This window comes from Gymnodraco acuticeps, unplaced genomic scaffold (assembly GCF_902827175.1).
Source record: "Gymnodraco acuticeps unplaced genomic scaffold, fGymAcu1.1, whole genome shotgun sequence".
Lineage (NCBI taxonomy): Eukaryota > Metazoa > Chordata > Actinopteri > Perciformes > Bathydraconidae > Gymnodraco > Gymnodraco acuticeps.
Genome location: NW_022990014.1, coordinates 3136091 through 3162717, shown reverse-complemented (window position 1 = coordinate 3162717; position 26627 = coordinate 3136091). Strand labels below are relative to the sequence as shown.

At 44.7% G+C, this 26627-nt stretch overlaps 1 protein-coding gene across 5 annotated transcripts in view; it reads left to right on the top strand.

The window, feature by feature from the left end:
* The first annotated feature begins 742 nt into the window (after window positions 1-742).
* The window catches only part of plekhm3 (pleckstrin homology domain containing, family M, member 3), a 57535-nt gene continuing 31650 nt past the window's right edge, over window positions 743-26627 (top strand). Inside the window, exons 1-4 of one of the 5 annotated variants that reach the window (XR_004568689.1) lie at window positions 743-952; window positions 4141-4209; window positions 7069-8073; window positions 16128-17202. Coding sequence is in view for 3 of the 5 variants with exons in the window: in XM_034213364.1 (XP_034069255.1) it covers window positions 7563-8073; window positions 16128-17210 (1594 nt within the window). In the remaining 2 variants the exon portion in view is untranslated. Of the gene's footprint in view, window positions 953-4140; window positions 4210-6697; window positions 6845-7068; window positions 8074-16127; window positions 17211-26627 lie in introns of those variants that run through there. The other 4 variants (XR_004568688.1, XM_034213364.1, XM_034213365.1 and 1 more) reach the window with 4 other exon arrangements.

Here is a 26627-nt window from a genome sequence, read left to right as displayed (position 1 = left end):
GTGCATCCATTGGATTTTTCAGAAACACAATGTAATGTCATTAGGCGATTATTTCTTCAGTTTTTTCAGGGATAACATAATTTTTTTAAGGATTGTTGGGAAACATTTTTTAGTCCATCTTTCAAACCGTTGTTGTTTCATATTTGTTCCACTAGATGGAGCCCTTGATAAGTGAAAGTTGTGCTCGTATACAACGTGTGTGTGTGTGTGTGTGTGTGTGTGTGTGTGTGTGTGTGTGTGTGTGTGTGTGTGTGTGTGTGTGCGTGTGCGTGTAATATTGAGCAACATGTTCAATGCATTTGTGCTATTTTTTTTCTTTTTTTCTTGGTTGTTTAATTTGTTTATACTTTCTCATTTGAATGCATTTCTTATATATTGTTATTCTATTGTTATTATACTATTGTTTTTCTTTTCATTGCACATGTTCACTCTTTTACTATATATACAGTTTTGTATTTGTTTTTGTAATTGGAGCAACTGTCACGTAATCCATTTCAGAATAAAGTATTTTGATTCGTATTGCTCAATGGCGCAGGGGTAAAATAGCTGACATACCTAAAAAGTCAACAAAGTGTCCCTGGGTAAGATACTTAACCCCACATTTCTTTCGAAGGTATGCGTACGATATTAAAATGTATGTGAGTAGCTTTGGAAAAGTATTTCATCAAAATAACAGGATATCTAACTCTCTGTCCCGCGTTTTCTTGTTACAACTGTGTTTGTCGACTGTTGCAGTTGTGTATTCTTTGTTTGCATTTGGGCTCGATGTATGTTTGTATTTCTGTTTTTCCTTTGTACTTGTATCTGTGTGTGCGTGTGTCTACAGGTGTACCTTTTGGCCCTTGTGGACCCTTGACATGATTAGGGGTCCAACAGGAGTCTCGGAGCAGGGAGCAGGAGCGCAGAGGAGCTGATGGAGTCCTGAGGCTGGAGCTGGTTTCTATTGTCCCAGGTAATTGGATTTGGTCTGGAAGAAGAGATGGCTGCCAGTGAGAGGCTGCGATCATTAGGTGTGAATGAGGCGTGGGGTGCAGGGCTACACACACACACACACACACACACACACACACACACACACACACACACACACACACACACACACACACACACACACACACACACACACACACACACACACACACACACATACACTTTCATAATAACATTTCCAAACAAATATCATCAGGTTGGTTTACAAGCCTAACAGTCAGTCAATCTGGAAGTTGTCTTTGTTGAATGGCAGTGGTTTGTTTATTGCCTTTTTGTGATAAGAGGAATATCCTTGGTTTATTTGAATGCATTTGATTTTGTCCTTTGTCCATTAACTTACCTGTTTTGGCGATCTGGGAGTTTCACAGCCTGTTTAGATGTGTTTTGTATATGTGTGAAATTACATCAGCTGCACAAAGTCAGTTCAGCCAGATTACAAGTTTGAAAAATGAAAAAGAAACTGTGGGTGATGAGTTAGAAGGAAGTGACCTCTGTAGCCCTCTCCTCGTGAGGCGAGCAGGAGGCTAGGTTAGCTGTAAAATAAATGCATAAAGTATATCTGAAGCTAACGCAGGGCTTCACTTGTGCAAGTTCTTTTTCAAATGGAAAATCTCTGATAAGTATTTGATGTTATGATACTATCCCCCACTGCATTTACTCATGGAAACACCAAGTATTTAAGAGAAAAGGGCAATACATTTCATCAGCCATTACTTTCATTGAAAATGCATAAAGAAGGGGTATTTCAATGGCCAGTATAAAAAGGAGAAATAATTATAGTGAGAAAAACCAGTTTAAATTGTCAAAGGGCGCCAGTTTTTTATTTAGGACTATCTTAAAAAGTTATACTGTATGGTTTGTTATTATTACTACTCCATATTAAAGTGTATAATGCAGCAGTACACAGGTTGCAGATGCTTTGTAAGACAAATTAACCCCTACTTCTGTGTGTTTTCACATGTACAACTTAATCTCATCGAGGGAGAGACATTTACTGAAACACACACATACACGTGCAGTGTTTCCATGGGAACCAAGCAGCCCCTCTGCTCTTCAATAGTGGCTGAGTGAGTCGAGGTAGATGGCCATTGTGCTGTGTGTGTTTGGGGGGTCGGGGTTGCGGTTTGAGAGTGGTTAGAGGGGGCAGTATTAAACAACGCACTAGACAGATGAAAGCACTGCACATGCTTAAATCTAATCATAATTTAGTCATCACTAGAAGATGGTATGATCAAAATAAAGAAGGAAATAGGAAAGACTGACAGGACAGAGAGGACTGAGTGCATGAGTCAAGGGAAGAGGGACGTGTGATTGCTGTTAGATGAGAATGATGGAGCCTCGTGGACAGAGGTGGTCTTATGCCTAAAGTTGAAGCTTATTTGTTGCATAAATCACTATATCCAGTCACAGGCACTTAGCTTAAAAGGATTTCTAAAGCTCAGATGTGGCTTCAATGCTGCACAAACTACGAAGTCTGGAACCACCAATACCTGGATGCACACTCATGCTTTTTCTCATGTCAAATTATGACTCAATGAAAATTCAACTTAAAAAGAAAATAGAACACATTTTCTCAAGTTATCTCTAGCTTGTGGTCACCAAAATCTATGTTAAATATAATTAATGTTAAGTGCTGGAATAAGATGTTTTATCTCCATTAATTTACTTTTGCTTAAAATATTTCAAAAGTAATTTCTGAAAAAAGTAAAATAACAATCAGAAGAAATTCCTTTAAAGGAATCTGAGACATGCAGGACTATTATCCTGCAACATTGCTGCAGAGAGAGCAACACAGTAGAGATAATTAGAGCGGCCTGGACCTCCTCTCCTTCACTGGGGAGAACTTTTGAAACAAATTCAGACAAAGAGCATTCAGAGAAAGGAGGAGGAGGAGGAGGAGGAGGAGCAGGAGGAGGAGCAGGAGGAGGAGGAGGAGGAGGAGGAGGAGGAGGAGGAGGAGGAGGAGGAGGAGGAGGCCAGGGGTTTCCTCAGATGGGCTTGTGAAAGCTGATAATGACATTTGTTTTATTGCGGCTACCGACAATCAGTCTTGTGTGCTGACATAGGAAATAATCAAATTAAAACATTTTCCTAACAAACCATCTTGAAAAACGTTACATCATATGCTTTAAGCTTTTCTCAGCCAATGAAGTATACATCCTACCTGCAAACAGTTTTCATACATATCTTACAATCCTCCATGTCTTGCTGGAGGTGGAAAATATTGTTTCACAAATATGGTTTTTAATAAAAACCTCTTTATTTAAACATATCGATTCAGCCCTGTTTGAGGAGAATGCCTGCTTTCCTCTGAATGATGCTTCTCTCTGCTGGACTGACTCTTTGGGTTTGGGGGCAGCTTCAAGCTGCCCATTAGGGGGAAACTATTCTCCACCTTTGCTTTGTCCTCCACTCTCCGGTCCTTTTCCCATCTTTGTCAGATTATACTCTGAAGATGTGTGTCACGACCTTTCTTTGTGAGACTAAATAAATGCACCACCCCCTGCTATCAACTGTGTTGTTGATCATGCCTTTTGGTGATTTTTATCCCATTTTAAAATAACGAAAATGATAGAAATGCCCTATATTTAAGTAAATGACCTTAACACATACCACATAGTGAAAGACGAAACATAAGTGGTGAGAAAGAACAGCAACAACACATACATGTCTTAGTGTTACAAATACAATGATAGAAAAAAAGGTATTAGAATTTGAAGAATTGCTATAAATTAATAAAGCCAAATATCAGTATGCCCCACTGTGATGACTACAAACATTATGAAATGACATGTGACAAGGGTGCTGATGTTAGTTGTTGTTGTGTGACTGTATAGGTTGGAGTAACTATTAGGTGCATTATTATTGTACTGTGTTGTACTTTCCATTGTGTTAACTAAATGAAAAAGTATAATTTTAAAGGGAAATTAAACATGTGACATGTTTGTGACCTGATTCCAGAATGAGTAAATTACATAGTGTCATGAGTTGAGATAATTAACTGAATTATCACTATTGACTGGACTTTTCTGTATGAGTTCATAAGTAGGCTATCCTATAATGTACTATACTTGAAGTATGTAATAAATCAATAACATTGGGTAATCTTCATATTGTGTTCAAACATTAAACGGAACCTTTATCCCGCAGCTGCAGTTGCATTCAGGGGACTATATCACTGACGGACTGTCAAAATGACATAGTGGTAAACACAGTAAGGTGAGTCTTGATTTATGTTTTACTGTTTGTTTATGGCACCAGTTTCACCTCAATACCAGTGCAGATCCACTGACATATTATGGTTCAGATGTGAGAGAGTGGACAGATTTAAGTGGTTTTAAAGTGACATTGATCAAGGATGGAGAGAGGCTAGCGTTAGCTGCTAGCTAACTAGCCTAGGCTCCCATCACATAGCTGGGGATAAAAACAGGCCTTATTCAGCCAGCTTCAGAGGAGTTAGTCTTTTATATATATGTTGCTTTATACGGCCTGTGTGTCGTGAAAAACAGGACATATTAGAGAGCTAACTTACGTAGCAGGTTAATGTAGCTACCGGAAAGGCTGACCGTGGCTTCACCTCTGTGTGTTTACTGCTGAGATGCTGACTGGCTGTTTGCAGAAGAGAGACAAACACAAACAAGTGCACTGAGCCTCTTTTCAGTCTCTTTTTAGCTGTAATTATTAAACATCAGTAGAGTCATTGTGTAATGTTTCTTCAGGAATTAAAGATGATGTATCCACTGACTTGATATTAATTCAATATGAATTTACTGTTACTATTGTGTTGTTTACTATTCACAGAAAGGCTTGACTTATATGTTGACATTATCATTTACAGTTTTTTATACATTCTACTCTTGTGTATATCATATGTTTAGTTTTGCCCATTTTTGTTCCGTTTGGTTGATTTATAGCTGTTTGTTTAGTCTGTATTTCTGTGCTAAAGCTAAATGACACAAACTCTTTGAACGTGTGTTTGGCCAAGTGGATTATTTCGAATAATCAATCAATATATATATATACATATTATTCAAATAATGAAGTGAAACAAAATGTCAGTTCAAGCCAAAGTAACATACTCGTGATAACACAATCTAACAAATCAGCACTTCATGCATTCAGTATTGTTTTCAAGTCTGTTTTCCTTTTGATAAACACAGTCCTCGTATCATATTTTAGTATTATTATATTTTTAAAACAAAACATTTTGAAAGAGTATTCCTTTATGCTTTATTCTTCAGTTTACTTCATCTCTGAAGAGTATTGTAATCTGTGCTCTTCCAGCTAATGTTTGCTGTATTGGCTTGGCAGCATGTGTGAGTCAACAGTTCAGTGGCGAGCTCGATGAGTAACACGATGACGATGTTCAGGTCAGAGCTTTATCTACAGGCAGAAGATGGCGTGGAAAACATGCTGGTATATGAGTATACAGGCTGTTCAAATATAAATCTAATATATACTGTTTTAAGATTTCCTTAAATATGCTGTAAAAAACAGTGTTTTATAATTCACAAGAATAAATAGCATGTATATTAAAAAATTAACAGAGCTTAGACCACTTTATTATCCTTACATACATTTGCCTACGTACTGTATTTTTATGGCATTGCAGTTTTATCTAGTTTACATTTTTTTGTTTTATCATTGATGTCATTATTGTTATGGAAATAATTATCATAAGACGCCAATTAGTAACATACAGGACAAACCTCGATGTCTGTTTACCTTCTTTAAGGACACAGGCGGCTTAGCCAATAATGTTATTGTTCCCATTCTGTGACCGGTCAATACTGGGATACAGATGGTCTGTGTTGTGGGTACACTGGGACACGTCCTTCTCTGTATTTGTGGACTCCAAGGTAAAATCTTCGAGGTCATAAGTGTCCGAGGCAAGTAGCTCTGTGTTCCCACACTGTTTAGGCTATCTCCTCAAATATGTTGTTTACTCTCTGCGAAACCAGTTAGATGGGCTGGCAAGAGAGAGGCTCTCCAGAATTGACGTGGCAACTCTACCGTGGAGTCAGAACTTCTGACTCTTGGATTTGTGATGTGAATACTCTGGTACCAACTCCAAATAAATCACAGTGGTTTGACATCAAAGCTCCGACTCTTCCCGTGTCTCCTTCCTGAGTCGGTGACTCCACTGCATGCTACACAGAAGTTTCCTCTACAATTATATGCGGTATACACTTTTAGATTGAAGGTGAATTTCAACAGAAATGATTGTGTGAAATTGGGGAAATAGCAAACAATTGAGTCAGCAGTTTCATTTTAAAGCTGGAACTGTTTACCACTACATATTTTCATGGTACTATCAACGGGTGTATGGTATCGTACTTTTGTAAGCATAATGCATATAAGTACATTTTAAAATAACATTTTAAATAAATCTAATAAAGACAATTGAAATCGCAGTGATATCTACGATAATATCTTCCTTTGTAACAAATCATCATGGATGAATGGTGAATATTCAATGTGTAACGCCTGGCGAGACTAGCCATTGAACTGCAGTGATGTAATGGCCTTTAAATAATTCATATGTAGAGAAAAGTAAAAGAGGCTGAGCTGTGGAGGAGAAGACAATCAATAAAGGCGAGAGAGCACAAATGGTAAAAGAAAGAGGATTTGAGAGCGGGCACGAGAGAGACAGATGAGTGAATCAGAAGAGACAAGCAGATGGATGGTAACCCCACCCTGGCCTGCTTCCTCTCCGCTGGTCAGTCCGGTGATAAGCAGCCGAGGAGGAAGTCAAGTATTATTTCATCAGGACATTTTGGGGGGGGGGTTGATCGTTTCTATTTGCTGAGGAGCAATCTGTGAAGCTCCGGTGTGATGAAGATATTGTAGGTGGGTCAGTAGTTTCATTCTTTGAGTTTTTAAACTAGAGGGTTCAGTATCCTTTGTTTATCTTTTGTGGCAAAAGCCTCTGTTTATAGTTTGAAGAAAGCGCTTTGAGAACGAGTCGTTTTATATGTAATTTAAGCCAAGTATTCTCACTGTCAGCTGTGTTTCCATTTTTTTGTTCGGCATGCTTCCTCTTAACCATTTCCTCTTTCTCTCTTCTGTGTGTTACAGTGAGTCCACAGACAGTCGCCATCTGATGACTGCACAGCCACCTGGCCGGCTAAAATAACTTCCCCTGAACAGTTCAGTATGTGTGGAGGGAATTCAATGTTTGTCTGCCCTAAGTGTTTTTATCTGGCTGAATAACGGCGTTTCTCACCCAAATTGGCTTGATTTCGGGGAATCCCAGGCTCTGGCAGAAAGCCTCAGTAGCTCTCCCCAGAGAAGCAGTCGACTCTCCGTCCAGAGCCAGAGGCACACTGAGGAAGCATAGACTGTCACCCTGAAGGCCCCGTCTTGAGGAGGAGAGCAGGACTTGGCTTCGGAAGCAGTTTGTGAAGCCTGAGGGCTGTTTGGATCCCCCCCCCCGCCCCCATCTCTTAGCCTACATGAGACCAGCTGACAGTCAGTTTGGTCTGTTGGACATGTGGATGTTTCTAACAGGAATTTCGTCTCCAGTTTGTAAAACCATCTAGCTGTGGGACTTGTAGCTCAGGGGCCCAGCCATGGAGGGTCTTGAGCAGCTTGACATGGTGGGCGATATCAGCCCGGCTCTAGAGGCCACTGAGGAATTTATCCACTGCATGGGTGGGATGCAAGGCCAAGGTCCGAGTCAGGCGCAGACCGGGACCCTGCAGCCCAAGCAGCTGCAGGAAGGGTCCAGTGCCGCTCGGGGGAAGCTGAGCTCCAGTGGCGTGTGGGGTCTGCTGGCCAGAGAGCAGACGGAGGTGGGACCCCTGGGCCTGGCCTGGGCCGACAACTTCACCGTGTTGGGGCTGGGGGTGGGCTTGAGGCACGGCAAGAGAAGCCGAGCACGCTCCACCAACGACCTGGCAGCCCAAAGCAAGGAGTGCACCCACAACACCGCAAACTCCTCGTCCAACTCGGCTTTCAAGAAGGGACACAACCGGTCCAGATCGGACGTCAACTACCGGCCGTCTGTATACACGGACAACGGACTGCCCACTGTGGACTGCAACACTCTGAAGAACATGATCCTCAACCACCAGCCAGAGGGTGAGTTTACACACTGTGATATCATGAAGAAGGTAGCTTTTATGAATATGTTTTTTTTTCGCTTTCCAAAAATTCGTATTTGTGGGCTATATTCATTGGCTCTGCCGATTGTAAAGAATTTGATATCAACGCAAATAGAAACAAGCTTTTAACACTTAGGTCTCTTGATTAGTATTGACATGTAGAAAGTGTTCGGATGTCAACTTTGAAAAGTAAATTGGTTGACCAGGGAGAATATTTTTGACCTGTCTTTATGTCGTGTCCATTCGAAATGGAAAAATCAATCAAAATAAGCTTGTAATTTTTCGCTCAAGAAAGATTAGCTGACAAAAAGAGACAAACCCTTTTTTGGACCATAGAAAAGGTCATTTCATAGCACCCATTGTCACAATATCTTCTCTGGTGATGTTTTTAATGTACCATGTTATCGGAGCTGATACTGAATACCTGCACATGTCAGATATTTTGACCATGGCAGTAAAACAAGACCTTACCCAACCCGATTACACTGAGTGTATCTATCGGTTAGTCAAAGCAACTGAGGACACATCTTGCTGTGATTACCACAAACACAATTCAATTGACCTCCATTGAGAAACGTAACCTCTATCCTCAAAGCTAAATGGACAATTACATGGTTCTACATTTGGGTGAGCTGACCCTTTCAGGATTTACCTAATTGGGCATTTGTCACATGGAGAGCCGTCTTTGCTTTGAATGTTTGAATGTGAAGACGATGTGATTTCCTCTGCTGACCAACAGTCCGGTCCCTACCTGTCCGAGACATACACACCTCCTCCCCCTCCACTCCCTCCTCCTTCACTCTGATCGACCGTCCATTCAGCAGAAAGCTCTCTCAGCCTTTTTAAGGGCCTTTCAGAGGACAGAAGTCTCGGACTATCTGTGCTGCAGACCGGGGCGTATGCTGTACTTATGTTGAAGCATCCTCGGAGAAAGCAATAATGATAGAAGATGATGATAACTTGAAATGACACAGCTGTGCTATGACAGTCAGTGTTCAGACAGAGACACACACACACACACACACACACACACACACACACACACACACACACACACACACACACACACACACACACACACACACACACACACACACACACACACTTGTTTGTGTGTTTTGGCCATCTGAAGGCCTAAGGAGATCCTAAGCGATCCTGAGGGATAATAGCCTGTAATCCTGTCAGCAAATGGACTCAAATGAGGCGAGAGAAGAGGCAACCCAATTACCCGGCCCCTGATACTGGCAGGATTATTTAGTATTAGCATATGTGTGAAAAGGCATCAGGCTATTTAGTTTGCCTCGATGTGCGTTGAAAGGAGAGAAGTAGGAAAAGGCCGGTAATAAGCAGAGTGATTTAACTCGGCCATGTCTTTCCATTAGTGACAGCTGGGGATGTTTAGATGGGAAATGGAAATGATGATCATTATTATATACACAATATACATGTATTTATGGGACCAAACACACTGGCTGTAGGTGTAGCTTTTCATCAAAGCTCCTATGTCTTCTAACATTGCATACTGCATTTGTTTTTATATTATGATTCGTATAATAATTGGTCTATTTTTGGTAGCATATTACGTTGCAAGCATTCGTCCATCATTTTATACTCATTAAAGCTCAAAGTCAACGCAAGGAAACAGCTTGTGCTTGCAGCCATTATTATAGGAATCTGCATCTGGAGTAAAGAGTTGAATGACAGGTGACAAGTAACTTTTACAAGCAGTTTGGATGTAAATATATAACTTACGGATATGTCTCTAAACGTACCCGTAGATGCAAGTAGTTGTTTGAAGAACTTGAGACCGGTCTAGTGCTTGACCCTACAAAACCTCTCCCCTAGTGCATGCTGGGATAGCTTTACCCCTGATTATTATAAGCACTATGTTTTAGAGTGGACCTGTGTGTGTCTGCAGGTGCTTTCTGCTTTTTCATTTGCAGTCTGTGTGTGCATTTGTATCCAGGAAGCCGTTGGAGTCTGTTAATTTGCAAAGCGACATGTAATATGATGAGTTGCTACCTTATCAGTGGGTAAGGTTGCTTGTTTAAGGAGGTTTGATTGACCTGAGGGCAGCACTGCTGGATAGTTAGTGTGCAGCCCTGAGAGAAACGTGTTAATGCTGGTTGAAGGCTGTATGTGTTTATTAGACTGTTACTATTGGAGTGTGATGTGAAAACCCACCAGGTGGAGATGAAGGCTAATTGAACCGAGCAGTTCTCCTCGCCACAATGCCTAATTCTCATCTCGACCCTCCCAAGCGTAAGGACTGCCAATCAGCCAGTCTTGATTCCAGCTCAAAACTTATTTGCATATTCATTTGTTCCTTTGGCAAAAAGGTTTGTTAGCATGCAAAGTCAGTGACACCATGTCCACTGCTGTTTTGATAAGATTGATGAGGCACTTGACTCGCCACCCGAGCTGTGAAGGATTTAGCTTTTCCTCTCCCCTCCTTGAGCGATTTAGCACGTTAAAGGAACAAAATGCAATATCTTTCAATTAGTCTGCTCCTGTGGGGGTTCACAATTAAATCAGTTTGTGGGATTGGTTTAGGGGAAGGGGATTGTTGATGTTTTTAAGTAAAGCTACCACACTAAAAGACGTGAATATATTAAGGTTAAGACTGGATTGAATTTGGCTGAAAAGTTTTATTTTGTATTTCTAGGTAGCATATATGCATTGTTTCAACATAATGTCAGTCAATGTGGAACTGCTCCTAAAGGCATGCATGAAATTAGGGATGCTCCGATCACCAATTTCGGGGCCGATCGCCGGAATCAGTATCGGCTGATACCGATCGCCGATCCGATCGAGTGGGCGGGGCCTAAATGGAAGATTTAAACATCACTTTAAATCTTCCATTTAAAGTGATGTTTAAAACTCAGTTAATGGGGCTCATTCACTGGAGCTTCCACAAACAACAATCAACTTAATTATTACATTCAAATGATGTACATTATTCAAGTTTACATTCACTTTGGATAATAACACGGGAGAAATGAGCGGAAGCGCTCTCTTTTCCTCTCTCTCTCCCCCCCCTCTCTCCCCCTCTCCTGACAGCCTGTCAGTATCTCATGCAGCTCACTGATCCAGTAATGAGTGACCCGACAGTGAAGAATAAATATATTTATAATAACTAGTTTAGCTTGTTCCAGAGATAGATAAAATAGATAAGTGTGTTAGGTCTAACTCTTGTGTGTTTCGTCCCGCTTACCGGTCCGGCGGGGGAACTGCAGGATTTCTGCTTCACACACACGTTGCATACCGCTATTTTACTGTCTTTTTCGGACACCTTAAAATAATGCCAGACCGGTGAAGCCATTTTGGCTTGTTTTGCCGCACACAGAGAAAAGTGTCATGTATTTTACGTCATGCGATCGGCTCTCGCGATCGGCATGTTCTAAACATCGGTAGAGAGTGAGTATCGGCCGATCTCGATCGGTGGCCGATCGATCGGAGCATCCCTACATGAAATATAGATAAAATATGGGTTACATTTTTAATTCACATCTAAAAAAACTCACTTTAAAAACAAATAACTTAATCTGCTTTCAGTATTTTAGATGTTTACAGTCATTGCTGCCCTCTCTATAGTTCTAAAGATTCATTGTTCATACTCTAGCTAGTAGTTGTTGCAGCTGCTTCGCTCTCTTCCTCTTTCAGACAGCAGATACAGCGGGCTGGGATTAAAACAAAAATAAAAACTGTCCAGAATGAGGAAATATTTGTCCAGTGTTGGGTTTCCTTTATGAGGTGAAACACTGTGGTTAAATCAGTGAAGGATGGCTGATGTTCACAAATATTCATCCACAGGCCACCGGCATGTTGTAATGTTTGCTTTTACGAAACTATTCTGAAATCTGACCCACAATCATTGCTAAACTTCATGTTGACCTTTTATATGAACTTCAAAAAGAGCATACATGTATGTACTTTGAAAAGCTGAGACTGAATTGTTTTAAAGTGTTGGGCGGGTTGAGCGGGTGCAGTATGCAGGGGTCGGCAACAGGCGGACCACGGTCTGGATCCGGACCCAGACCCCGACCTATACGGACCCGGAACTATAATCAATACATTAATAGGGGATTTCAATTTTGACGGGGCGATTCTATTTTAACCGCCACCGACAGGGGGGCGAAAGAGACGGGTGAGCGATACAGGGAGAGAAACACAGAAGAAGAAGAGACGAGAGAGCGGCGGAGAGGAAAGTGAGTGAAGAGAATAATTAGCGATACAGGGAGAGAAGACGGAGAGGAGAGTGAACAGTAGTGATGGCAAAATGAAGCTTTGAATTAAGCATCGAACCACTTGGACAATTGTGTCGGAAATAGGTTCATTTCTCGAAGCTTCAGTTACAGCGACCTCTCCTGGCGAAGTGCAAGGCTGCAGTGGATTTAACGTATCTTTGCCTTGAAAAATATTCGATGCACACACACACTAAAACTGAATATCATGTTCTATTTGCAATTAAAGATTGATAATTGGGTTATTGAGAAAAGACTAGAGAGTGCTGGACATTTTTTTGGGTGGTGAGGGCCTTTTATCAGTTCTTAAAGTATTAAAGTTGAAAAGCAATGATTAAAAGTTCATCCATTCCGGGCTTTGAACCAGCTGCGCGGAGGATATCGCCGTATTCGGGCCGCCAGCTCTATCCACTGGGCTATCTATTCCTTAAAATATTGAACTGTTTTTATATTACTGATAATTGTCTTTTTGTTCAGAAGTGTTTCCCGAGCCAGAATGACCTATCTTTCTTCCTGGCTTGCTCTATAATGATATCAAATGCAATAACAACAACAACTCAACAGCAACAACGCAAACTACGACAACAACCCACACATTGCGCATTGTTTAGAGCGGTCATAAAGTGTTGAAGCGCTCAAATTTGAAACTGTTTCAACCTGTCAGAATCGAGACGAGGCAGTGCATTGAATCGCGTGAATGGACCGCGAACCAGTCAAGTGATTCATTCAGGAAATGAAGCAGTTGCTGCTTCGGACGTCACATGCCACGTGATCTGAAGCAAGCTTCGAAGCACTGCTTCTATGGAATAGGAAGTCCAGGGTTGAAGCTCCGTTCGAAGCTTCAGTGTCAAACTGCCATCACTAGTGAACAGGCGTGTTAGCGGCAGACAGGGAGAGACACATAATTACACATGGCGCTGTCCAAGAAGAGGAAAGTGGACAGTGAGAACCGAGCTTTTAACCCTGAGTGGACTCATTCATGTTCATCCTGCCCACTGGGATCACAGAACCAGTGTGTCTCATTTGTTCAGAGACCGTGGCGCTCATTAAAAGATATGATGTATGATGAGACAAAACACAAAGTGTTTGACCAAACATTCCCTCTCAAGTCAGAACTGAGTTCACAAGAAATAAGCAGTCTCAGAGCCCAATATGATCAGTCCACCAGGATCAAAATTAAAACGAAATATCGTTCCAGGGCAGGCTAACCGAGGCTAACCAATGAGCACCTGCATGTGTATGAGAATGGCCCTGACACCATTTCAGCCCAGATGTACAAACTCCTGGCAGGACAAGCTCAAGCTCTATTCTCGCACTGAATTAAAAAAAAAGTGAGTGAGGGACTGCAATATAAGGGGGAAAGAAAGAGAAACTTTAAAACTGTTAAATTGTTATGATGTGTAAAGACTGATATTGTTCCATAATCGTCTGAAACAGTTAAGTCATGATGTGAAACGGTTAACAAAGAAAAAGGGAAACTCAAGCTGCTGCTCCACTTTATTTTATTTATCTAAAATTAAGCACTTTTGAGATGCACATATTTTCAAAAGCTATTTTATTTATTTTATTTGTAAATGCAGCCCGAGAGGAACATTACACATATCCACAGTATTTTACTGTATATCTGTATAGTTCAATGTTAATTGACAATAAATATTGTTGTTTTTGAATTGTACTTTCTTTATTTGATTGGCAGTCAGTTGTTGATTACATGCAGACGTTGATAAAGCTACAGCTACTTCAATATATATCACACAAATTTATAAAGCAAGTTAGATATTTTGATGTTCCGGACCTTTGCATGGGGACATTTTCTCTAACTGGACCTCGTTGAATTTGAGTTGAATACCCCTGGTATACAGTATAACTAGGCAAATATGATGGAGGATATGCAAAAGCAAGTTACACAAATACAAGTTCTATAGGTTGCATTATTATGTAGAATTGATTTAGATTATGGATTTGAAGTCAATTGCAAAGTGTATTATTTAATATTTACAGGGTGAGGGGTACACTGATGTAAAGTTGATAGATAGAATGTGAAATATCTATATCTAAATGTGATAGATCTTTAGATTAAATCATTATCAGTAATCACAGGATATTTCCACTTTTTTGACATTTCATAGGCCAAATGCATCTACAAACGTTCCTGCAGATCAATCGATAATTAAATAATTGTTAATTACATCTCTACTGGCATTTGTCCAGTTTTACAAGCATCATTTTGAGCAGGCCAGTGGATGCAGCAGAGCTTAGTAGTACAGTGTGGTTTAATGTCCTAGCAGAGGTCCCGGCTGTTGTCTGAAGCCTCCTTAATCAGAGAGAAAACACCCCACAATCACAAGAGTATACAGAGAGAGGAAATACATAAATGAGAGTAAAACAAACCTCCTGAACAGCAAACTATGGAAAGAAGGAGAGAAAAGAACAAACTGGTGAGAGGGTGTGCCTCTAGATTAAGACAATGGGACAGTTTGCCTTAACAATACTGCTTCTTCCTGCCTTGGCGACAAGAAATGTTCTCAGAGAATCACCAGCACGCCGCTATCTCTTACCATAATACCAACGCTCTGTCCGAGGCGCAAGCTTCAGATAAAGACCCTTGTGTAGGAAGCTGGCCCATCTAGACAGATATCCATCAGACGCCTGAGGATTTAGGGATGCTGAGTGGAAAAAGCTGCAAAGGCAAACTAGGACAAAAGATGCCTTTCACTGTTATGGTTTCAATCTTGCTGTCTCATAATCCACAGTAACCTAATTAGGTACTTGAGTTCAAGCTATAGATACTCCAGACTCCATCGTATACAAACGTATTTTCAGCTAAAACCAATATCCCTCTTCAAAAGTTCTGGCTGTGATTTGTTGGATTTACAGGACAGTTTTGTGAGACTTGTGAACCTTTGCCCATGTTGTAGTCTCTCTGGGTCCTGACTCTGGGTCATGATGCCTTCAGGTGCCAGGGGAGTCATGGTCATAAGTGCAAAGCTGGCAGTAAATAGACTGGGCTCCAGAATCACGAGCAGCATACGGTGTTACTCTACAAGCCGTGTCAACATAACCAAAGAGTCTTTTAGACAAACAAAGTAACTACAACTCCTGATGGAAATTGTAGGAGAGACACTTAACCATTATCTTAGTTTATAGGGAAGTGTCTTCTACGCTATCAAATATATTTCTTGAGTGGCTTATTTAACCAATTTTATTTTAATGTGGATGAGAAAACAATAGTTACCCAAAAACTATTCACATCCTAGATGGAAACAAACCTTTAAGAGTATTTGTAAAAAGCTTGTAATCAGAATCAGGTTTGATACCAGGTAGGTTAACACATACAAGGAATTTGATGTTGTGGTGCATGCATAAACATACAAATAAAACAAAAATTAAAAACACAGATAGAAAACTATAATAACATTAAAAGATATAGCAGTATATTTGAGCAGAATAGAATTGGAATAACATATGTGCCGTAATGAAAAACAAGATATACATTGTGTGCCCTTATTGTAAGTCGCTTTGGATAAAAGCGTCAGCTAAATGCAATGTAATGTAATGTAATGTAATGTAATGTAATGCACTAACTGGTCTTCCTTGCTAAATATGCACTTCCAGTGCGAAGTTACGACAGTATAGCAAGATATAATAGTATCTCACCTGGCTCCTTCTTGGCCAGTGGCAAAACTATTATCCTGTTATCCATTTTGTGGTCATCTTGAACAAACACAATTTTCTTCTGTGTCTTATTACCCCCTTTTTCTGTTTCTTCCCCCTCACCTCTGTGCAGCTGATAAAAGCAGCAGCAGCAGCAAAGTGGTGAAGCAGGGGGAGATGGAGCAGCGTGAGGGTCCGCGGGGTCGCTGGACGCGCTGCCATGTGGAGCTGACGCCCTGCGAGCTGCGGATCTACACCCTGGACAGCAGCGCCAACCGCCAGCTGGGCACCGCCTGCTCTCTGTCCCACTGCCAGAGCATAATCTCCCCGGCACCCTGCAGCGTGGCCGGGCAGATCCCCCAGCCCGCAGACCCTCGCACGCTCCAGGCTTTGTTCTTCAACAGCACGCGTCTCCAGCTGAGGGCAGCCAGCCAATGGGAGGCCGTGGAGTGGAGACGGCTGATGTGGGACAGGGTGCAGGCGGTCCGACCCGTGAGGAAGGAGAACCACCAGCGTAAGAGCGCAGCGGAGAAGCAACAGGTCGTCAAGTTTTCTGCACCCATGTCACCGTCCTCGTCGTCAGGGCTCGACACCAGGCCTGACGGAGACAGCGACACCCCCTCCTCATCTCTCGAGTCTACTGTCCCGAGCAGACCCACCACCCTGCCTCTGTTCACCCAACGCTGCCAGGATGTCCTCAAATCTGGCCTGCTCCACAAGCTGATGGATCAGAACAACTGGAGAGCCTTCACCTTCGTCCTGACCAGATCCACGCTCAGGGCTTTCCCTACCGAGGGCCGAGGGTCTGTGTCCAAGCCTGTCCTCCAGTACACGCTGTCCTCCTGCTTGGCTGTGCAGAACGACCAGGAGCCAGAGAACGGAGAGCCGTGGACAGACAGAGGGGGCCGCTTCCAGGTAGTTTTCCCAAAAGACGTACTCAGGCTTCAGGCGGATGATCAGTCCAAGGCCCAGGAGTGGGTGGAGGCCCTGCGGGAGGCGGTGGGAGTGCAGAGGCCTGCCCAGGAGGAAGGGGGAGAATCAGGAGAAGGAGCTCCAGCCCTCCAGGGAGTTCTGCTGAGATCGAAACCAACCAGGGAGCGGAGACAGCGGGAGGCCCAGAGAGCCAAGAGGCAGTCCGTCACCACCAGCTTCCTCAGTATCCTGACCTGTCTGGCTGTGGAGAAGGGCCTGACTGCTCAGGGCTTCAGGTGTGCAGGTACATGATCCACACACAGACTGTATGAAAAGTTAACACTTCTCTATTTTCCTCTTTTCTTTTAGCCTAATGAGGTTGTTCTTTTAGTCCTTTGCTTCCGACACAATTTTACCCAAAAAGGTTAAAAATGTCAACAGACAATCCTTGAGACTCATTACCTAACTGGCTCCCCAGTAACGGCCCGTTCACACGGCGGCGTGCGTTGAAGCTTGCCGGAGGGCGTGTCTGAAACTCGACCAACAACCAATCACATGAATCTCCCGCCCCGGACACACAAGCAGCGGTTTGATTGGCTAGAGCTTGTACTGGCATATGATTCGATTGGCTGACGCTTCCGTCGAAGCTTCAAAAGTTGAACATTGCTCAACTTTCGTCACGAGCAAATCTACGCTTCGCTCCCACAATGCAAAGTGAATGGGCAGAAGCGTTGAAGCTGCAACGCACGCCGCTGTGTGGACGGGCCGTAATAGTATATAGATACTTTTTCAACCTGGGCTTGTTTTCTAACTGTAGATCTATTCTTAGTGCAGGTACACCTTTTGCATAACAAACCACGATTGGCTCCGAAATCAGCCGAAAAACCCTGCTGTGTCCAGGTGTTAAACTCAAAGCAACGTCCCTCTTCAGCGGATGAATACAGAAGGAAAACAAATTCCCTTTTGTCAACCTCTTTGTCGTTTTTGTTACATTGACAACATTTAATTGGGTTGAAGTGCTTTATTATTATTTGTACCCTGTTGAACAGAAAAATGCTTCCTCTTTGAAAATACATGTACCTATTCCTGTCGGTCAGGGATTCTGTGGGTTTTATAGTTAGACCATTTGAATGTCCTGAGCCATTACAGCCTCTCTCTCTTTATTATAATGACTGTTAGTTTCCATACCAGGCTCTTGTACTGCCCCATAAATGGCAGGCGGTGCATTTACTCTCCCTGGGTGTGAAACGAGGGCTTCCTCTCTCTCTTTTAGGAGGGCTTTGAATAATCACCGCTCACCTCCCTTTTTTATTTGTAACAACTGGCTTATTAATGCAGGGGCTATTTGAAAGGCCAGCTGAAACAGGAACAAGGACAGAGGCCGTCTGGGGGCAACTGATGATAATTGGTAGGCTTAAAGCACCGGAGGAGAGGAAAAATGGATGAATGAATGAATGAATGAATGAGAGCGAATGAAAGCGGCCTGGGGATGCTACAGTGGTCAGGCTTGATCGTGGTTGTTTGATTGAAGGGTTTCTGGGTAGAGCTGGATGGGAGGGACAGCTGGATACGTCCATTTTCTATACAGAGCACACCTCTGCTCTCTCAATCCGTTTATTTCCCTTCTTTTCCTCCCTTTCTTTATTTTCCCTTTCAACGCTTCATTCAGACTCACAGCTTTTCCTTCTTTTTGTCTCCCTTTATCCCCCCCGCTCATTTATTTGACTGTATCCCTTCTTAGTCTCCTGCAGTGTTACTTAGCAGGTCCTGAAAAAAGGCTTTTACACCATCTCCATTCAAGGCATTAAAATGTCATTTAAGTCCACTAGTTATTGTAAGAGTAATTGTGTTTTTATAAATGTATAGAATCTCATCTCTACATTTCACTTTTACCAGCATTCAAATACAAATGTTCATTTTAACTGTGGATAATATATCTCTCTTTTTTATTCTCTGCTCTCCCCTGGCTCTCATCTCGGTAACAGGACAGCTGTTTTTTTAGATGTGGCCCATGTTTCAAATACAGTGATGCCAACACAGGTATGGTGAAAAAAGAGAGAACTATTCGAAGCAGGAAAAAAACAGCGTAATATACCATCTGACAAAGGCCTGCGCTATAATGCTTCAATGAACTGGCTGTTCTTTATAATATACTCAGATCAATAGGAGACAGAGATGTTAAGTTATAAATCAAGGGTTTTTATTATTATTTACAGCAGGGGTGGGGAACCTTTTTCCTTTCAATTTTTACAACATCCTCTTAAAAAAACTAAAATCACAGCCCATTCATTTGGCCTTTCATTCATGCTGTGCAAAGAAAAAGCAACCTCTGTAACCAGATATCTTACCATGCATGCACGTGCACGGTTGTGGCAGAAAGATATGGACACAAGATGTGTGCAAATGTATTTAGTATCCTATCCATTTGAACATGATTTAAGTGGGGCGGGACCTAACCTCCTCTAGGGGGGTCCGGGGGCATGCCCTTTTGAAGTTAAAAGCATCAATCTGGTGCACTTTGAGAGCAACATTAGGAGATCTATGGATACATCTCAACACCCATATGAAACAGAACTGTAAGCAGATTCTTCTTTTTGGATATTGTACCAATCACTCTCCTTTTAAACTCTATTCTTGTTATTTTTAACAACTTTTTGTTACTGTCATATAGTATTTTATACCAGTTTTTCATTTAGTCTCTAATGTCTCATTAATAACTATAATGATCATATCAAGGTGTGCCTTAACCTCACTGAGCTGAGGTTATTTGAGCCTCTCAGGAGAGTTCTCTTCCACCTGGTTGTAGAAAAGCTTTTTAAATTCGTTAGCATAGGTAGCTAACCAGATGCTAATAACAACAGATCGCCACTGTGCTTACAACTAAAGACACAGCCACGCAAACACTGCGGTGTGTACGGCTCCTTATGGGTACTGCAATATTTGAAGAGCTGGAGCGACGTTCCGGTGCTCTCCGTCAGCACTCTACTCTACACTCCTTTCAGACGAGACATAAACCAAGTGAAGACACATTACGCTCGTGTTGTGTTCAAGGAACCTGTCCTTGGTCAGGAAAAACGCGCTCGCTTGTTTAATTATTTTGCGTCTAGATTTCTTCTTCTTTTTTAAAGTGAGAAGTTGTCCGTCAGTCGGTTACGTAAGTAACCTATAGTTCTCATTCATAACACTCCGTTCGATGTCTCACTATGGGAAATTGTAGCTCCCGTATTGTCAGACGAGCTTATCTCGAAAATCACCAAACCAACCAGAACTTAACAGGTAGAGCTCTGACTCAACCAGGTGCCCAGCACTGCTTGAGTCACACTGGGAGCAGAACGTCCAGCCTGTTAAGAGGCGGACAAAAGTGAGCGGCGAGGACCAGCTCGCCGCTGCACCAATGTCTTGGATGGGAGACATCCTGGACAGAGCCCAGGATGCAGCCAGACCCTGTGTCGAAAGAGCTCACGGACCCGAGGGTGCCTGCGAACTCTGACTCGTATGGGCCCCAAAGCAATTGCTTCCACAAACCAGTGGGAGAGCCGTTGCTTAGTAACAGGCTTGCCCTTATAAGGGTTAGCCCAGGACACAAGGGGTTGGTCATTATGACGAAGCACCCTTGATCTGTCCCTGTACGTGCGTACAGCACGGGCTAGACACGGCAAATCCGGCCGCTGTTCCCCGGAGGAATACAGTGGCGGGGAGGATGCCTCAATGTCAAATGTGGTACCTGAACCAACCGCCTTAAGATAAAGGCAGGGTTGGGCTTCAACCACACTCTGTTTGCCCTGGGGCGAACTGAGTGCATGAAGACTGTACAGATAGCGCATGAGTGCCACTGGCTCGCTTGGCAGCTGCCAGGGTCAGCTTCATGTCACACTGTATTCAGATTGTACCACTCACGGGCCAGGCCCATAGAGCCAAGCGCTCTGGGTGTGGGTGAAAGATCGCCCCCCCCCGCTTGGGACAGTATGTCCCTGCGTAGTGGGAGCTGCCATGGCTGCCCGCACAGCAGCTGATATATCTCCGCTAGCCAGTACATAGCTGGCCAGTGCGGAGCTATCAGGATAAGTGTGTGGCGTTGCTCTCTCACTCTGGCCAGAGTTGGGGGTATCAGAGCCAGGGGTGGGAACGCGTACAGAAGGCCCGGGGGCCAATCGTGCGCGAGTGCATCCACGCCTAACGGTGCGTTTAGATCGCGCATCGAAAAGAACAGCTGACACTGAGCGTTGTCTTTCGATGCGAACAGATCCACCGCGGCTCTGCCGTAACGCACCCACAGCTGGCTCACAATCCTTGGATGTAGAGTCCAGTCTGCATAAAGTGGTATACCTCTGGACAGTAGATCTGCCCCGAGGTTCATCACTCCCGGTACGTGCGTCGCTCTCAGAGAGAGGAGACGTCTACCGCTCCATAGGATCAGTTTGCGCGCCAGTGTGTGTAACTGGAGAGAACGCAAACCCCCTTGGCGGTTAATATACGATATTGTGGTCGTATTGTCTGTCCTCACAAGGACGTGATGTCCCCTGAGGAAAGGCAGAAAGCGTTTTAGGGTGAGAAACACCGCTAAAAGCTCCAGGTAATTTATGTGCGCCCGCTGGAGGTCTCTGCTCCAGAGACCCCTCACCGGGCGACCTTCATAAATACCTCCCCAACCTGTCAGACATGCGTCCGTGGTGACCACTTTCCGTGAAAGGACAGCACCCATAGGCACACCTCGTACTAGAAAAGTCGGGTGCAGCCAGTGGCGCAGTGCCATTACGCATTTCACAGTAACCATCACGCTGAAACTCCCTCATGTGTAAGGGTCCCAGTCGTACGACCAGGATGGCTGACGCCATGAGCCCCAGCAATCGCAGGCATGATCTGAAGAGAACATGTTTGCGTAGCTGGAAAAGAGCGAGACAAGCTCTGAAAGCTTTCACTCTATCCGCTGACAAGCGAGCTGAAAAGGGCACCGAGTTCAGGCGTAAACCCAGGAAGAGTATAGTCTGCGCGGGGCACAACATGCTCTTTTCTGTGTTTATTATGAAACCCAGGTTGAGCAGGTGCTTTACGAGGACATTTGTCTGCGTAACAGCCTCCTGCTCCGACTGTGCGAGAAGCAGCCAGTCGTCCAGGTAGGTCGCCAGGCGAATACCCTGTTGTCTTAACGGGGCTATCGCGGCTTCCGTACATCGTACAAACACCCTTGGACACGAGACAGACCGAAGGGGAGTACTCTGTATTCATAACAGATCCCCTGAAATGCGAATCTCAGATATTTCCTGTGTGGGTAATATACTGGGATGTGAAAATACGCATCTTTCAGGTCGACTGATGTAAACCAGTCGTCTTGTCGCACGAACCGCAGCAGAGATGTGTGAGTGAGCATTCTGAACTTATATCTTTTTAGATATTTGTTCAGAGCCCACAAATTAAGTATTGGCCGAATTCCGTTCCCTCCCCGTTTGGGAACGAGGAAGTACTTGGAATAGAAGCCGCCCTGACTCTGCTCGGCGGGTACAATAGATATAGCCCTCTTTTCTAGGAGTGAGAGAATCGCTCTCTCCAGAATATGGGCTGACTCTCCTCGGGCCTGCGAATGCAGAATGCTCGAGAAGCGAGGGGGGGTGACAGCGAATTGGAGTCTGTAGCCCTGTGTTACTGTCTTGAAAACCCAAGCAGATGATGTGAGCATCTTCCACTGCATGCTCCTTAGAGCCAGTGGAGATGTCACGTCTCTTCCCCTCTGAGTCTCTATTTGTTGTGTTATGGGGCCCTCTAGTGTCTGAACACAGTGGTGCCCCTTTTCGACAATCCCCACCGACACTGCGCATGCGCATGACGGTGGTGCCTTCACAACCCCAGCCGGCACTGCGCATGCGCGTGACGGTGGTGCCTTTAAAGCCCCAGCCGGCACTGCGCATGCGCGTGGCGGTGGTGCCTTCACAGACCCGCCTGTAATCCGCCTTTTGAGAGATGCCGTAGCTGCTCTCAGAAGGGGAACAGTTGACGGGCTGTTTATTGGTTTTATTGTTTTTCTTTTCATTTTTTTGAGCTGCGCCCTCGGCCTGAAGCCTGGATGCATCAGCGGCAAATGTTTTATGACAGAAAAATCAACAAATGTGTGACATGTGTTTGTGCGGACTTGAGGATGGTGTTGAGGCATCTCTCGAGGCGGCGGGAACACATTTAGAGCTGGGGAACCGTGGACTTCCAGCTCTGTCACAGAGGGGAGAAGGAGGGGCTGTCACGCCGCTCGCTTCTTCTTCCTCGACTGCTGGCCGAAATTCTGGGTTGGCTGCGCCTGAGCTGCAGCCGGAACCGGAGATTTTCTAGGCCAGCTCGCCCTCGTCTCCAGCCTGGGCTGGGGACTCTGGGCGGGCTGCGACCTCTGCGTCTTCGGTGTTTTAAACCGAGCAGGGTTCGAGGCAGCTTGGGCGAAGGACTGCTGCTGCGAAGGCAGCGGCTGGACCCTTCGAGGGAGGCAGAGGTGGAGTGCCTCGTCCTCCTTCTTTTTCGACTCGCACCTCCTTTGCATGGAGGCGAGAGCGGAGCCGAAAATTCCCTCGGGAACGATGGGCATATCCAGCACATCCTCCTTTTCCCGGTCTGGGAGGTTGGTGAGGTTGAGCCATCTCGCTCTTTTCTGCACCACCATGATCCCATTTGCCTTGCCCGTGGCCTGGACGGCGCAGCGTTGGACACGGAGACAAATGTCCGTGACCGCTGCCATCTCGTCCAGAGTGGCTGCCCCCGGGTTACCCGACAGGTCCTCGCAGAGCTCCGCTTGGTAAGCGGTTAGCAGCGAGGACACATTCAGGGCCCTGGCGGACAACGCTGCGGCTTTGTAGGACCGTTCAGTCATTGTCGACTGAAATCGGTCCGACTTTGCCGGCAGCGTGGGGTTCCTGCTTGGTGACGGGCCCATCCTCGGTAGGAGGTGGGCCGCTACCAGCAGTTCCATGGGCGGTATGCGGAGCAGGCCGAGCTTCTCCATTCCGTCACAGTCTAGGGAGGAGGCACCCTGGATTGGGACCTTGTTGCTGAAGGGCCGGTCTCTCCACGAGACCGACACCTCATCCAACATCTCTGGGAAGACCGGAAGGAGTTGCCTCTTCGTCCGCGCTGCTTGGGGAAAATGTTTCCCTTCGTAGCGGGACCTGGAGGTCTCCTTGGCCATTTCAGGCCACGGGATGTCGAGTCTGGCCGCGGCGCGTTTACACATGGCCTGCAGGTCCATGCTCAGACAGGGCGAAGCTGGTGTGCTATCGCCCGGGAGAGCAGCCCTCGCTCCAGGCTTTGCAGCCTGAGCCGATGACATGAAGATGTCCTCTTCATGTTCATCCGACTCGGACAGGAGGAACACTGAGGCGTCCTCTTCGTCCTCATCGTAGTCCAGCTCGAGGACATCCTCCGCGGGTGAGGCCATGGTGAGGTCTAACCGGGAGCCCCAGCTCGGTAAAGCGTGGGGTCCCGTTCCCGCGTGTTTTGCCGTCACCGGGTCCAGGCCTGCCAGGGCGCGGGATTCCGGTTCTGCAGCCATCGCAGATAATGAGCCCCAGACCGACACGGAGAGGGGTTCACTCTCTGCGGCGGACGCCCCTGCGTCTTGACTGCCGGCCGGCAGGTCAGTGGACATGGGGGGGGGGGTCCTGCTCCGACAGGCTAGCTTGGCGTGCTAGCCGTCGGCGGAGGCTCTTCACGGTGAAGCGGACACAATGTCCGCACGAGCCGGGGTTGTCGATAGCGCCTCGGGCGCGTTCCAGCCCGAGGCAGGACGAGCAGACCTGGTGTGTGTCTGTGCCCGAGATCTTCAACCCGCAGCCGCAGAGTCGAGCCACCGAGTCCCTGACTCCTCTGGTGTGAGGGAGAGAGGCGTCCATCTTGTTCGCCTCGTGTCAACAGGTAAGTTGGGAAAAAAAGGTGGTACCACCCTGTCCTTAATCCGGAGAAAAGGACGGTGTGGGTCTTTTATTCCCGGAGAATACTGACTGGTGTGACAGTATGCTCCTTTAATCCTTTCCTCCTCCGTGGGGAAGAGAAAAGAAAAAGCTTCCTCGCTACCGTGGTGTCGATAGTGAGGGAGCGAGCTAGCAACAGGTGTGTTGCTAGCTTGAAAAAATCAGACCTACCTTACTTTCCGGGGAAAGAGAACGGCGAGGTCGATTTCAATACTAACTGGCGTTAGTATTACCGTCTTCCTGCGAAGCAGGAGTTGTTTCCGGCGAGCGCCCGTCGACCGAAATGGTTATATTTGGGTTCAGTCTGTGGACCGTTAAGCTTGTCCGGCTACTATAGAGATGTGCTCTGAAGCGAGAAGAGGTGTTTGAATGACGCATGCGTCGTGGCGCAAGCTACTTATAGGGGGTGAATTCCCTGACGCTGACGTCAAGATCTCCAGCCAATCGGGATTGGCGTAATGAGATTGATGCTTCTGTTTGTTCCGCGATGAGGCGCATCCCATAGTGAGACATCGAACGGAGTGTTATGAATGAGAACCTTGATTATTCTGAGCTAAACACTTTGACATATCTGCAGCCTCTGGCACTTTTTCAGGAGGGGAGTGAGAGGAGTGAAAAAGATGTTGGGTAATATATAGGGGCAGTGAAATGTAATATACCAGCTTGGCATTGCACAAACAACTAATTGGTTATGTATCGACCAAAACTGACAATCTATCTCAACTGTGGAGAATTGCTGCTTCTCTCTTTTTGATATGATTCTAAATTAAATACTTTTAGGGCTGTGGCTTTAACCTCAACTTTGGGAACTTATTGCGTCCATTTTCTTTATTTTTGGAGCATTTTAATATTGAAATGAAAATAATCAACCTTATGATTCGACAACAAAAATAATCGTCATTTGTTAGTTAGTGTATCCCATCTACTATAATTGGATGATGCAGCTTGTCACATTTCATATTTATTGTAATTATGAATGTATATGCAGATTTGAAATATATGCAAAGTTGCTTATGGGTCTAAAGGCTGTAGATGGCCAGGGTAAGGCTCCTATTGGCCAGGAAACCCCTATAATTAATCAAAAGCCTTCATGTTCTGTTTATCTTAATGCATATATGGTATTATTCATATATGAAGCCACTAGTAAAAACACGATCTCTTGATGTTCTGTACGCTACTTTAGTTTCTCTTTGAACTTCATTCAAGTCTGCCCTCTGCATATGCATGCTACGTCCAGCCATACATATCCAGTGATTGGTTATTTAACATCAAAATGTGAAATGTATTCAACTAATTACACATGGGACCTGATGCGTTTTTGATTCCTTTTGAAGGAAACAGTTAGTGTTTGTTTGAAGACCCTGAAGCCCCATCACCCCCCAGCCTCACACACACACATACACACACATTGTGAGTGTGTCCTCAGGTTTGGTGACCCCTGTCGTTGCAGTGGAGCACATTCTCAGGCCCCCGATGGACCATGTGAATCTGTTATATGAGGGGGGGGGGGGGGGGGTTTGTGTGAAGTGGAAATCAGGAGATATGAGGGAATCCAGAAAGTAGGAGGTGGGCTCACATCAAAAGATGGACAGTCTCTCACTCTCTCTCTAACACACACACACATACACACACACACACACACACAATCTTACTTATACTCTTCATTTGTGCGCATTTTCATTTGAGTGTTTGGTCGGTGTGAATGAGACACATCAAAGCTCAAGCTTCTCTCGTCTTTTCAGTTTTAATTCACACACGTGTTCATAACAGACAAACACTCA